Raw genomic sequence first — 14,924 nt, 5'->3', positions numbered from 1 at the left:
CGCTACAATGATTTGCCACCTTTTGGTTAAAACGATGTGCTGCTTGCTGTCTTGCATGCTGATTGCTGCTAGCTTTATGTAGCAGTGTTTGGGCAGGCCTTCAGTGCTCCGGGCTGGGCAGTGTGTTTATTCTAGAGCTGTCAGTGCTGAAATGATGCTCTGGGTTAAGATACTGTCTAACAGTGTGACTGGTTGCTTGGGAGGTTCTGGTGCAATGAGAAGTGCGTTTCACTGTTTCTAGCTCAATATGCCTGAAGTTAATAGCTGCAGATAACTTTCTCTTCAGTTCTCTAGCAGAAATAACATTCCTGTTTGCTTTATATGCACATGGTGTGAAATGTTAGCCTGCATCATTATAAGAGATCAGGTTGTAGTAATGCTTGGTCAGAAATATTCACTGTGCAAGTAGTGCAGCTTTGAACCATTCCCTGGAAATAGCGAGGAAAATATTTGCTTGAATTGTATCCCCTCCACTATCCCTTTTCTCTTGTCTCTCCTAACATAACATGCACATTCCTTCTCACGCTTACAATCTGTGCTTTATTTGTTTTCTGCAGTATTGGGCTTCTTGCATATCGCCTTGTCCTTCTGTGCTTGATGATAATACTTTGAGCACCTGATTTGGAGCTTTTTTTGACTGGCTTGGCTGATCTATTGTGAGCGGTTAGTAGATGAGCATTGGTAAATTGTGCCCTTGGGCTCCCCAAAGGGATGGGGGTGGAATGGCAAGGATGACATTCTGGGGAATGGTATCTACATTTCAGGGCCGAGTTGCATGTCAAATGCAAATTTCTGACCTTGATGGGGCGAAGGGAGAGTTGGTGCTGCATATGTTAACCTCATCACTATTTCACTGTGCTTGACATTTGCTCAGTTTCCCAACTGCTCCATTGTACCGCTCATGGTATCTGTGTAATCCTGCACTGTAGGCTTGTCCGTGTCTCTTCTCATGTTACTGTTTCCTTCCTGTCTTTGTCCTTTCTCTTCCTGGCTCCTTTGTTTGTCTGTGGCACTTTCCCTGTACCCCTCCTGTCGTCTTCTCTTAGATCTTAAAGATATTCAGAATAATAAGAATAGGTACTTGCTAGCATCAGAAAACCAACGGCCTGGCCCTCTCTCCACAGCATCGATGGGCTGCCTCACTGCCTCGTCATCTTCCGGCTCTCTTAATAGCCAGATGGCCTTGGCAACGGTCACCAGCATTCAAGAGCGAATCATGTCCACGCCTGGAGGGGAGGAAGCCATAGAGCGACTTAAGGTAGGAGCTGGTTGTTATATGGTTAAAGGGTGGTAAGGGAGGAGCGGGCAAGTCACCCTTTGCATGAGTAGATAGAGAAACACTCCTTATAAAACAACTTTATTGAAATGTGTTCTTAAGGTCGTTGACAGCCGATCGTGCCCTCAGCAACTCATTGAACTCCCCTGTCACTTTCTGAGTTGATAAATTAATATACCACCCCAAAACATTCAGGCTTTTATTTTTTGTCTACTCGGCACCAAATATGGTGCCCACAGCTTTCAGAAACCTTTTTCCTCTGTAGGTCATGCAGCATGGCCTCAAGGGCACACTGTTCTTTGAAGCCACACTAATTGTCACTACTTTATTATTCACATATTTGAAACTCATGGTTCCACTGCACTCTTTGACTGTTCACTCACACTTGAAATAGCAGCTACTATCAATCTAATTGAAGTGTTGTTAGGCGCGAGAGGCAGGCTGTGATAACTTCCACTCGGGTTTCTATCAATTTCTGCTATGGGCACACCAAGCAGCTTGTTCAATAAAGACAATAAGAGTCCTGTCCATGTAAGGATGTGCAACAGAGCACAGCCTCACCCCAGCTCCTCCTACCACGATAAGATGTGAAAGAGGGATGCGCAGTTAGATCTGTCACTTCACTGACTGACACTGCTTCGCTCTTGAATAAATGCGAGGAGTCAAATTATAACTGACCGATGCATTTAGTGGCTTATTTCAACATGTGCACTCAATGTGAATTGGGCACTAAGGATGGCCAATCGTAGTTATGCAATCTTTTATTGCTGTGTGACACAGCAGATTTCTTTGAGAGAGAAACCCGAGCCAGATTTCATTTGAACATCTATAATTAAATCTGCTTTAGTAACCATGGAAACTAAAGCTCCATCTCGCTCGACATCTTGTGAATGACAGAATGACACCACCCTACCACAGTTGGGAAATTAGTTGCAAACAGAAACATAGTAGAGACTAAGGGTGTGAATAATGGGTTCAACTACACTTAAAGGTATGCCCTTTGCATGCAACACTCCATTCATGGACTTGGACATAGTAAATAATCCCCCTGCCTTTAACACTCCAAAAGTATGTCCAGGCCAGACTGAAAATAAAGAACGTTTTACCTGTAACATTATATGGATATGTCCAGGTTGAAGATAGGTTTCTTCCTCTCTACTGTAACGCTCCACTGCAGGGTCTTCAGATACAACAGAAGGCCATTCTGTGGCAACAAAAATTAATGGGTCAAGACAAAAAATATGAAATACCTTTGCCTATATCCTTGGCTCTAGACTTAGAGCAGGGTGTTTCTTTTCTCTTTAAAAGTAAGCAACTGAGATTAGTCTAAGGAGAGGACTCCCTTCAGCCTGTACCACTTGACTGAGGGTCTTCAAACTGGAACCAGGAAACTTGCTACCCTTTAACACCCCATTAGTGTGTTCATGTGAAGAAGAGACCCCCCTTCTTTTGCTAACAATGTGTTAGAAGTTCTATCTTTAGATAGGAACCTTCATTTCTTATATAACATTTCACTAGTAGACACATTCTTTACAGTGAGAATTACTAATTCTTCAGGACTTCATTAGAAGTTCAGACCCTGGTAGAGAATGCATTCTCCTTGTAACTGTCATGAGGCGTCCATGCTCTGATTCACAAACCACTTTGCCATATAATGTTTCATTATTATCTCCAGCCTCTGAAGAGGGAAGTCTCTCGCACTAACCTCTTGAAATGGGTACAAACTGTAGTTGTAGTCCAAACAAGGAACCTCAGCTGCGTAACTGACTTGTCCCATGATGAGGTTCAGCCTGGACTAAACACGTTTGAGACAGCCTATGGGTATTGACAGGGTCTTCAGTGATTAACAACCCTGAATTAGACCTACTCATGGGTAGAAGTCTAACTCATTTTAGAATAGGTTTTATGATTAAAGGTATTTTTTTTATAAGTAAAGGCATTTTATTAGCCTATATAAATGCTGAATTTACAGAGCTAGCCTTGAATTTGGTTTAAAGCAAAATCCCAAAAACCACAAGTGACAACTTGGCTTTCATTACCCTTCCAAAGGAAAAGTTTAAGGAAATTAGGTAATCCAGGTGACGGCATTTTGTTCTGCAAAATCAGCCCTTTCTGTTTCCGAGAACCAGAACTCCCTGTGTCGTAGAGTGCTCTGTACTGGCAGTTAAAATCAATTTATTTTAACAGTACAGCAAGGAACTGAATTCTATTAAATACAATATCTGAAAGAGACACATTAATGATAGATTTCTTACCTTGGAATATCCCCAAACGTCAGACTGGATCCAGAAAGTTTTTCGTCAGCAGTACCCCTGCGCGTTGTTAGGTGGCGTTGTGCTGCTCCATGTCTGTCGCTGGCGTCCTAAGCGCCGAGATGACATCACGGAGACTACTTAGGCGCCACCCATGCGCGCTGACGTCGGTTCTTTCTTTTTCCACACCAACAAGCGCAGATCCGGTCAGAGCACGTACCCTAGTCACTTTTTGACTAACTCTTTTGAGACTTTTGTCTCTACTTCTTGAGTCATGACTCCTGGTGCCGAGTAGGGATGCCTGGGTTTAAATCCTACGGGGCCTGCCGCCGTACGATGTCGGTGGCCGACCCCCACAGTGTTTGTCTCCACTGTCTGGAGTGCGACCATGACTCCTGGTGATGTTCCGACTGTCTGGCCATGGTTCCGAAGGCTTTGCGGCAGCGGTCCCGAAAGCTGCTGGAGGCATGGAAGTTGTCTCCGCGCCGTTCGAGGTCCAGGGGTCGCTCAAGGGACTGATCGCTGAGCCATCATCATCGCTCCTCGTGTAAGAAACATCACAAGAAAAAGTTGAAGAAGCCTTTACCCTCTCTGACGTCTCCCTGTCGGTCTCTGGACGTGGAAGAGGGGTCCAGGGGTTCTTCCCCCGCTTTTCGGTGGAGCCTGAGAGTCCCGCAGCCTACCCACCTTATCCGGGTCCATCGGCGACTCCGGCCCAGATGCAAGATTTTCTTGCCATCATGGACCGCCTTTTCAGGCCTAGGGCTCCCGCTGGCGCTTGACTTTTGCTCACTTTCCCAATTGCTCCATTGTACCGCTCATGGTATCTGTGTAATCCTGCACTGTAGGCTTGTCTGTGTTTGTATTCCCCTATGCCTCCCCCACTGCAGCAACCTGTGCCTCGGGCGGTAGAGAAGGGGGATGACTGGGATGGTTTGGAGGACCCTCTTGCACGGCAGTGCGAGCACGAACAGGAGTGGTCGGAGGAATCGGAGGATGCAGGTGACCTTGACCTCTCCTCTAAGCCCTGCTTTCTGTCTCCTCCCGCTGTCATGGAGGAGGTCGCCACATATACTGTGGTGCTCCGTAAGGCAGCTGAGGCCCTTGACCTTGATCTGCCTACTGTCACTCTTTAGACAAACCTCCTTACTGAAGTGCTTCAGCCGGCGGCAAGTTCTATGAAACCTCTGCTTCCGTTCAATGAGGCCTTGACAGATGTTTTGATGGGCATCTGGTCTAGACCAGCCAATCAATCAATCAATCAATCAGGTCATTTGTAGAGCGCACTACTCACCCGTAGGGTCTCAAGGCGCTGGGTTGGGGGGGGGGGTGCCGTTACTGCTCGAACAGCCAGGTCTTGAGCGTCTTCCTGAAGGAGAGGTGGTCTTGGGTCAGGCGTTGGTCGGTCGGGAGTGAGTTCCAGGTCTTGGCGGCCAGGTAGGAGAAGGACCTTCCTCCTGTTGTCGCTCTTCGGATGCGGGGGACGGCGGCGAGGGCGTGGCTGGTTGATCTGAGGAGGCGCTTGGGAGTGTAGAAGTTGATCCGGTTGTTGAGGTAGCTCGGGCCTTGGTCGTGTAGGGCTTTGTGTGCGTGGGTGAGGAGACGGAAGGTGATTCTCTTGTTGACCGGGAGCCAATGCAGATCTCTCAGGTGTCCGGAGATGTGGTTGCGTCGGGGGATGTCGAGGATGAGCCTGGCCGAGGCGTTCTGAATCCGCTGGAGTCTCTTCTGGAGCTTGGCGGTGGTACCGGCGTAGAGGGCGTTGCCGTAGTCCAGTCGGCTGGTGACGAGGGCCTGGGTGACCGTCTTCCTCGTGTCGGTGGGGATCCACCGGAAGATCTTGCGTAGCATGCGCAGGATGTTGAAGCAAGACGAGGAGACGGCGTTTACTTGTCTGGTCATGGAGAGGGAGGAGTCCAGGATGAAGCCCAGGTTACGTGCGTGGTCCGTTGGTTTGGGTGCGGTGCCCAGGGCGGAGGGCCACCAGGAGTCACAGGGGTTCCTATGGATAAAAATGTGGCCAGGAGTCATCGCCCGCCACCGGGTGACCCAGCCTTTTTAAGGAATCATCCGAATCCGGAGAGCCTGGTCATTCAGGCCTCCACTTCCCAAAGTGCATTCCCTACCGCCCGCTGGATAAGGAATCAAAGAAGCTGGAGCAGTTTGGCAAAAAGTTATTTTCCTCTGCCAGCTTAGGGCTGCGGTTTGTCAACACCGCATGCCTCTTGGGCCGCTACTCACACGCTGTGTGGGACACGGTGGCGCAGACACTGTCCCAGTGCCCGTAGGAGGTTTGGGCTGTACTTTCCCAAGCTGTTGCGGAGGGGAAGGACGCTGCAAAGTTCACCATCGGTGTGGGCTGGACACCGCGGACTCTTTGGGCAGGGCGTTCTCCACAACGGTGGCCCTACGTCGCCACGCCTGGCTGTGGTCCACGGGAGTTTCCGGGGATGTCCAGAGTTCCCTCATGGACATGCCTTTTGATGGCACTCGCCTGTTTGGCGATAAGGCAGACAGTGCGCTGGAGGGTTTCATGGACTCTCAGGCTACGGCCAAGTCCTTGGGTCCCTCCACCACATGCCCGGCCACGATTACCTTTCGTGGCTACGGAAGGGGCACCCCTACACATTCGTTCAGCCAGAAGCCTGTGCAGAACCAACCTCCGCATGACCGCGAGTGTGGAGGCCGCTGTGGCGGCACAGGGGGCCAGCGTGCGGGTCAGTCCACCTCCGCTCCTGCAGCATCTGCCCCACAGTCTTCCTAGTCAGAGCTTTGGGGTACACCCCACGCTGGTGGGTGGCAGGATTCAACATTGCCTCCCCCACTGGCGTCTGTCACTTCGGACAGGTGGGTGCTGCAAATCGTCCAAAGGGGGTACTCCCTCCCCTTCGAGTCTGCACCCTCAGCCATGCCACCTCATTTCCACCCCATGTCGGGGGATCACTTTGCGCTTCTCCAACAGTAAGTCATGGCCCTCTTTGCCAAGGGGGCCATAGAGCGCATTCCTGGTCCAGAAGTAGGACGTGGTGGTTGTTCCCTTTACTTTCTGGTCCAAAAGAAGGACAAAGGGGGCATGCACCCCATCTTGGACCTCAGGAACGTCAATCGCTTCCTCCGGAAGGAGAAGTTCAAGATGTTGACTCTGGCTTAGTTCTTGGCTGCCCTGGAGACTGGATGGAAGCGTTGTACTTGCAGGACGCATATTTTCATATCCCCGTCCTGTCGGCCCACCGGTGTTACCTGCGGTTCACAGGAGGCCAGGCGCATTTTCAGTTTGCCCTGCTCCCCTTTGGCCTTACCAGCGCCTCTCGGGTGTTCACGAAAGTGATGGCGGTGGTCGCAGCTCATCTGCGCAGGTCAAGGGTGTCAGTCTTCCCCTACCTCGACAACTGGTTGTTGAAGGCCTGCTCGCCTCAGGCGGTCGTCTCCCACCTTCAGATGACGGCTGACCTCCTGCAATTGCTGGGGTTCTCCATCAACGTGCCAAAGTCGCACCTGAGTCCCTCTCAGAAGCTCGCCTTCATCAGAGTGTTCTGGATTCGACGCAGTTTCGGGTTTATCCTCCCGAGCAGTGAGTCTGGGATATTCAGGCTATGATTCCGAGCTTTCAGCCTCTACCCCGGGTTTCAGTCAGGATGACCCTCCGGCTCCCGGGCCTGATGGCCTCCTGCATCCTGCTAGTGCCACATGCCAGATGGCCTATGAAGGCTCTGAAACATTTGGGAAGTGGGTTTTCTCTTCCACTAGCCTGGCCCTCCGCTCAGTCAGTGTTGCTGGAACAATTATTAGCGTGGAGGTGATGCCATCAACGTTAGAATAGTGAACTTATAGGGATTTTGAAAAATTCAAGCATCAAACAAAAAACAAGTGTTGTAAATGAGCCCTCCCATCAAGCAGGAGAGTGTTAATGGTGTAATATGTAGTTAGTTTTGCATTTAGATGCAAGCTCTCATCAATACATTTCTAAAGCAAAGTATTAGTACGCTATCATTTACAACCACACATTATCCATTGAAAGGACACCTACATTTGCAGAGCCATACAGTTTTACTGATAAAACTATAAAGTGAACAATCAATGTATGAAAAGCGACTTTCGGCGAATATTTGTCATTTGCGCATTACCAAGTTTCTTGATTTGTTTTGATCATACATTCACCCCAGGACAGAGATCTGGGCCTAAATCCATCGTTTTTTTGCTCACAATGCCTTTCCAGTCTGAACCCAGCCATATGCAAATCAGTCTTGCCCCTGTGCCCCATGGGAACAGTCCAGCCCGAACTGCTAAGCCAGGTCCTCCCTGGACTGGAAACAAAAACCTATGGATTTAGGCCCTGGTCTTTGTACTGGGGTGAATGTATGACATTGTTCTACATTCTGTCCATCACTGTTGTTTTTGCATTTATCACCCCGAGTGGGACGGGTATGCTCAGACGTGAGTTCCGTGCTCTCCATGCCACTGGAATCAACCTATCCTGGCTGGTGGGGGCTGAAAGCCCGAAACCGGTCCTAGGATGCTTGTTTCCAGTCCAGAGAGGACCTGGCTTGGCAGTTCGGTCTGGACTGTTGCCATGGGGCACAGGGTCAAGACTGATTTGCATATGGCTGGGTTCAAACTGGAATGGCATGGTGAGCAAAGAAACAATGAATTTAGGCCCAGATCTCTGTACTGGGGTGAATGTATGACATCGTTCTGCATTCTGTCCAACTGTTGTTTTTGCATCCAATCCAACTACAGCATGCCACCCAGGAGTTGACCAGGGCCGCTCAGTCCCCAGCCACCGCTGCAGTCCCACCTGCTAAAGCACTGCTAGTTTGCCCATCACTGAGCACAGCCATCCGGTGAGATGCAGGATCCAATTGCCCTTCCTCTCAGCACCGCCGTACCTTCCACCATCTCCTCAAAGTTTGACTGAGGACCATCTTTCTGTCATTTGGTAGAAAGTGCAAGCCCATTTTGGCAATAGGGCTATTGAGAAGGCGCTTGCGCCAGAAATAGGTCAAGGTTGCTATTACCGCTACTTTCTGATACCCAAGAAAGATGGGGGTGCCTTTTTACGATTTTAGACCTGCGCTCTCTGAATGGTTTGCTCCGGAAAGAAAATTTCAAGATGCTCACACTGGTCTACGTCTTGTTTACCCTCAGCCCTGGAAATTGGATGGGACAATTGGACCAGAGGGAAGTCTACTTCCATATATCGTTTTACAGACCCATCAATGCTACCTGCGGTTTGTGGTGGGACAGGAGCATTTTCAGTTTTCTGTGCTCCCCTTTGGTCTCATGAGTGCTTCTTGGGTGTTCACAAAAGTGATAACAGTGGTGGCAATGTACCTGCGGGGTTCAGAGGTGCCAGTCTTCCCTTACGTCAGTGACTTGCTGTTGAAGACTGGCTTTCCCCAGGCATTCATCAACCACCTACAGACTACGGTGAAAATCCTCCCATCTTTGGGACTCACTATCAATGTGCCAAAGTCGCACCTAATTCTTCACATGCTCCCTTTAATTGAAGCCATTTTGAACATGGTTCGGTGCCTTTTCCCCTGTAAAGAGATTCCAAGACATTTAGGCTATGATTTCAATCTTTTAGCCTCTGTCCTGAATTTCAGTGAGGTTGACTCTGAGGCTGCTGTGGTTGAAGGGGATAGGGGAAGCCCAGCCTGGTCAATGGATTCCCCATACACCTTCATTAAATGTGGGACGATTAGGCTAGCATATTCTTTGTAAAAGGCGGCTGATAAGCCATCTACGCCAGGAACTTGTCGCCAGGGAGGGTTCGAAATAGTTCTGAGTATTTCCTCCTCTGTAAAGGGAAGCCCTATGGTCTGAATACAACCACACCAGTTCCAGTGTGTTAAAAAAATCCTCCAAGTCAGGAGGCGTCGAGTTTTGTTGGGCTCTGTAGGGGAGCATGTAGAAGGAAGTAATTTTAGCTTGCACAGCTGATTGACCTACCACCAGCTCGTCGTCAGAAGTGCGAAGCTCAGGTTTATAGGCATTGGCCCAGGGCTTCCGAAGCAGCCCTGCCAGCGTTTACCAGCAGGCTCACCCTCTCCATATCTCCGAGCTCTGGCATCCCTGCTGAGGAAATGTGTTTCCCTGATGGCAGTCTCCTGGAATTCATCTAATTTGGCTCGGATTGTGCGAAGTAAAGTGATATTTTTGCTGGTAAAGAACACCTGCTCTATGGCCTGTATTTCACCCTTCAGTCTTTTTAGGTCCCCTTGCCGTGACCGGAGGACTCCCGCCTGTTTAGGGATACATTCTCCCCGTATGACTGTTTTAAAAGCTTCACATAGGGTGAAGGGGGAGTCCATTGTTTCCTTGTTTAGACTGAACTATTCGGATATGGCCCGTCTAATGTATTCACAAAATACCTAGTCCCTCAGCGGTCCCTGCTGGAGTCTCCAGGCGAAAGCTCTGGTAGGGTAGTCGGGGAGGTCAAGTGTCTGCATTACCAGGGAACGGTCAGAGGGTCCGAGGCAGAAGCTGCACCTCTGCGATCCACGTTGTTACGTCTCAGGATACCAGCCAGTAGTTTACTGTCGACCAAGAAGGTCTGGTGGACGTTGCACAGGTGCTGGGCATCTCTTCATGGTATCTATGTCTCCATATATCAATGAAGTTCCCCTCCGAGATTATGGTTTGCATCTAGGCTGCTGCTCCAGGGATGAGGTCTGTGGAAGTCTCCTGACCTGTCTTTTTGGGCGTCAAGTACCACGTTATAATCCCCCCCCACCCCCAGATTATAGCTCCGGGTCCAAGGGAATTTGTCACTCTCCACAACTCCGCAAAGAAGCCAGGGCCATCAGTGTTGGGGCCATATACTGAGATTAGTCGAATCGGGTGTCCACCCAGTGAACCGGCTAACATTACATATCTGCCCATCTTGTTGCAAAATGTTGCATGCTTGCGCCAGTGCAGCCCTTTCCTGATAAGGATAGCAGCGCCATGAGCATTGAGTAGCATGCAATGTGTTTTTCCCCCACCCATCCCGCACGCAAACGCCCACACGTTTTCTCCGCGAGGTGAAGTTCCTGCAGGAAGCAGAGATCTGCTTTGTGGCGGTCCAGATGTGTGGCTACCATCCTATTCGTATGTGCATCATTTGGGCCACGCACATACCAAGTGACGCATTTGATTCTAGTCATGTGGCCCCACTTGACAATTCTCCTAGATGCGCGTGGTGACGTAGTTCACATATTGGGATTCAGACAAGGGAAAGAAGAGGTAAAAAAGGGAGGGATGGCACTTCAAACGGTTACAACCAAACACAACCCCCACCCACACCAGCCGCCCAATCAGGCTGAGCAAGAATCTCAAGCAACCCACCTCCCCAGCTAGAGTATGAAATTTTGCAGTGTATTGGAAACATCCCGGGGTCGGGGGGGGGGGTGTTTGGTTGAATAGGAGCCCCCTGTGTGTGCGCGCAGGGGCCGGGCTCCGGGACAAAGTTGCAAGGGAACGTACCCAGTCTTAGTATCTGTCAAGTGGATAAGAATATCCGCTTGAGAAGCATTAAGTGAGGGTAAAGGATATATAGGAGGAGAGACACTGTCTCTTGGAGCCAGACTGCCCTGTTAAACTGGGCCATTGCTGGTCGTCTCTTATAAGTTCACCTCAGCGGCTGGTGTCTAATTGTTGTCACTGGTGCGATTCTCTTCTTCTGTGTCTTTCCTGGCCCGATCTGTCTTCTTGGCGAGATGCAAGTCCTTACTGAAGCGGGTTGTGTTCTTGGGATCCGTGAAATAGGGGGTCTTTTCAGCATGGAATACTCCAAGTTTTGCCAGGTATAGTAGAGAATGTTTAACTTCCAGTTGTTGCAGGGTGCATTTAATTGGCAAAAAGTCTCTTCTGGCTGCTTGTACTGCCAAGGTGTAGTCAGGGTACACAATTTTTTGCATGTATCTGGTGAGGTGTAGTACCGTGTATCTCTCCCAATAGTTAGAGTCGTGCGATTATTATGGCCTTAACGGCACGCCCGGAGGGGAACGGGGGCCAAGATGGTGATGGGCACGCTCCACAATACACACAGGCGAAAGCAACTCCGAAAAGGACCCGCAGCATTTCCTCAATATAACCTTTCCACTCGTGCCATTGTAGTGGACTCTGGCACCCCCACAATGCGCAGGTAGTTTCTGCGCGATCTTGCTTCCAAGTCTTCATTTTTGTTCCTGATCACCTTGAGTACCTTCTCCATGTTAACAAGTGGCCACGCCTTCGTCTTCTATCGTGGAGGTGCGCTGTTCCACCTGTTCGAGGCTTTCGCCCTGGTTCGTCACCTTTTCCTTTAGGCGGTCAAATCTGTCAGATAGTCGATTTTGCTGTCAGTGGTGGTGAGAGACTGTTTCAGGTCTCTGAACATTTCATGTATGTCTCGTAAAGGAGGGGTCGTGCCGGTTAATTGTGCCTCCAGTTGTGTTTCCTCCAAGTCTGGGGGTCCCCGAGTGGGCTTCTGCTGTTCAAAGACCAGTTTCTGTTGTTTAGGTATGCTTCGCGCTGCCCCTGGGTCTTGCGCTTGTCGAGGTGGTGGCGGTGTCTGTAGATGCATATTCCGGGGTTCACCAGTGATGGCACCTTCCGCGCTCAGTTTCCTTCATGTATCAGACTACTGACGATTGGCTGTATCTGATGCAGGAATCTGCTAGGCTTTTCCCTCTCCGGGGCTCTGTGACCTCTAGCAGCACCTCCCCCGAATCATCTCAAGTGTGTGTCCCACAGCCATCCCACAGACCGGGGCGGTATAACATGCAGCGTGTTGGAGAGACTTTGGTTAGATCTGTTAGACCTGTTTGCCTCTGTTGAGAATGGGCAATGTCAGTAGTTTTGTGCGCTGGAGTTTCCAAAGCAAAAAAACGAGGGATTTAGGCCCAGATCTCTGTACTGGGGTGAATGTATGACCTTGTTCATCATTCTGTCCATCAATTGTTCTTTTTGCTCGAGTTTCCAAGGCGGCTCCCGCTTGGGGATGCCTTATGTCTTGATTTGAACTAAGGACTCCTATACTCCTTTCCAGACTGGGCATGGAGAATCTGGTATCCCAAGCTTCTCCAATTGAGCATTGATCCTCTGATCAGGCTGCCCCTTCGGGAGGATCAGCATAGGCGGGTCCTCCACCTGAACCTATCATAGGTCTGTGCCTTCTTGCGTTGAGATTGTGCGCCGGCAGTTGATAGCATTCAACCATCCCCCTGAAGTTTGTGATGTTATTTTGGCAGCCAGGCAACTGTCCACCAAGACTTGTATGCCATGACGGTTGAATAGATTTATAAAACATTGTACAGACAGGTCTATTGATCCTCTTTCTGCTTCCCTTTCTCAAATTGTGCTTTTTATTTTAACCTTTGCCCTGCAGGGCTCTACACTGGGAAATCTCAAATGGTACCTTTTAGCCCTGTCTGCCTTCCTGAGGGTGCTAGAGCAGCCCTCATTATTTAAACCTCCTATTGAAAGTAGATTACTCAAAGGCCTTGCACATATTTTCCACCGTCCCATTTCATTATGACTCAGTGGGACCTTACTTTGGTTCTCACCTTTCTAATGTGCGACCTCTGCACAATTGCAACCTACTATCAAACCAGCCTTTTTCGTGGCAATCACATCAGCCAGGAGAGTGAGCGAATTGCAGGTTCTGTCATCCAAGCCTCCTTACCTGACCATCATCCTTGATAAGTTGGTGTTCGCACTAGGTCCTCCTTCTTACCTACTTGAGACCATTTTAGATTCCCCTGCAACTCTCCTGCTTCGTCATAGAAGTGGAACAGGATGTTTTTTTTTACCTGTCCCCTTTAATAATCATTGAAATAAAAGCAAGAGGTCTAAAAGTAGTGCTCATTTTATGGGGCTTTGTGGGTTTATGGTCGGCATCGTGGGGAGCACATCTATGCCACCTACAGTTGTCACAAGAATTTCTGGGGGGTGTGGCTTGGCCGGCTGCAAGATGGCCGCACTCTGAGTGGGCTCTGCCGGCCAAGCTTCCTAATCCGCCATTATCCTGCTGGCATCCGCACTCCTCCCGCACCAAAAAGAGATTTTCTGAATTTTTGGGGCACAGTGAACCGCCTGCCTCAACTCCCGCTCTCCTTCCTGCTTTCGTTGTGGAGCTGTGGATCTCTTGGCCGGCACAGTGCACACGCTTCGGCCTTCGGAGGGCTTCTCCTGCTGGCTTCTGTGCTGCGTGGACCCAGGGCGCCTCGTTGGGACAGCTGTTTCGCCCGTGTCCGATGCTGCTGGAGTGCGGTGAGTGGCGCTCCCTCTGGGTGGTCGCTGGCGGGTTTGGGGGCCGTCTGCTGTGCGGCCCGGTACGGGAGTGGCGCGGCCTAGCTCCTGTCTTGCTCCTCGTTTTCACCTCGTGCGAGCGACGCAGCGCCTGGGCCTGGTTGAGGGAGCGGAGGATCCCCGGCGTTTCCTCGTCGGCGTCTCCCCGTCGGTGTGTCCCCTCCCCCGTGGCGCCCTCTCCGCTTGACCTGCTCCACTCCTGCTTCGAGGCGCCTCGCTGATCTCACGCCTCTGCGGCCTCGCTGATTTGCGGCCTGCCGCGCCTGCCCAGCACGGAGGCCGGCCTTGGTGCCTCTGTCACCAGCTCTGCGGCCTGCTCCTGGGGGTGCAGCGGGGAGGACTCCCTCGGCCTTCGGACTGTCACGGCTGCCCCGGACACCCCTGGCACGATTTACTGGCCCTTTGTGCCTAGCCCTGGACATACAGAGGGCCCCCTCCATGAGCCTGCTATTCTCGCTACGCCAGCCTGCCCTGGCACACATCGGGGGCTTCTGGGCCTGGTGCGCTGAAGCCTGATCTTCCTGCTTTCATCCGCACCTCCTCTAAGGTTTTGTTTGTGGGTGCACTGCTTTCGCTGACTGTCCCCAGGCCTCCTGCTGTGGCTTTTTACCGCCAGCCTGGTGCTCCATGCCTGATTCACTTTTCTGCGCCCCTGCCACCGGGTTGGACCCTCCCTTCTCCCCTGCTCCCCGGACTGTTGCGCCACTCCCCCAAGCACCATGCAGCCCCCTGTGACTGACCTCTGCAGTAGCCCCGTCGCCATATTTACGCTGTCTGTGCCTGGAGTTCTGCACACGGTCTCCTCCACCACCTGCTGGAGGCGGCTGGGCTAAGGACTCTGTACCAGCTCCCATTCTCCATCTTTAGCCGCTTTCTGCCCCCTGTGCTGCTTGTAGGGGACGCAACTCCTGATTTGCTGCGACTGCTCAGCCTCTGGATCTTGGCCTGGTTCTCCCCCTGACTCTACGGTGCTTGCTGCTGGCTAATAGTGGACTCCACTGCTTCTTTTTTTCCCCCCACGCGGTTTGGCGCCCGCCTGGTGTGTTCCTCGCTATGGGGAAATCTGATCCCAAGCAGCCTAAGATTGCCTTCGAACTTAGAAGATCCTCACGCCAGACGGT

General features: G+C 50.8%; 1 protein-coding gene across 5 annotated transcripts in view; it reads left to right on the top strand.

The window, feature by feature from the left end:
* Window positions 1–14,924, top strand: part of KIF1B (kinesin family member 1B) — a 1,137,443-nt gene that overhangs the window by 297,131 nt on the left and 825,388 nt on the right. For all 5 annotated transcript variants that reach the window (XM_078642264.1, XM_078642262.1, XM_078642263.1 and 2 more), the window contains one exon: window positions 1,125–1,258. In XM_078642264.1, the coding sequence (XP_078498390.1) occupies window positions 1,125–1,258 (134 nt within the window). The remainder of the gene's footprint in view (window positions 1–1,124; window positions 1,259–14,924) is intronic.

This window comes from Lissotriton helveticus, chromosome 5_1 (genome assembly GCF_964261635.1).
Source record: "Lissotriton helveticus chromosome 5_1, aLisHel1.1, whole genome shotgun sequence".
Classification (NCBI taxonomy): domain Eukaryota; kingdom Metazoa; phylum Chordata; class Amphibia; order Caudata; family Salamandridae; genus Lissotriton; species Lissotriton helveticus.
The sequence above is the reverse complement of the archived record's forward strand: the minus strand, read 5'-3'. Positions and strand labels throughout refer to the sequence as shown.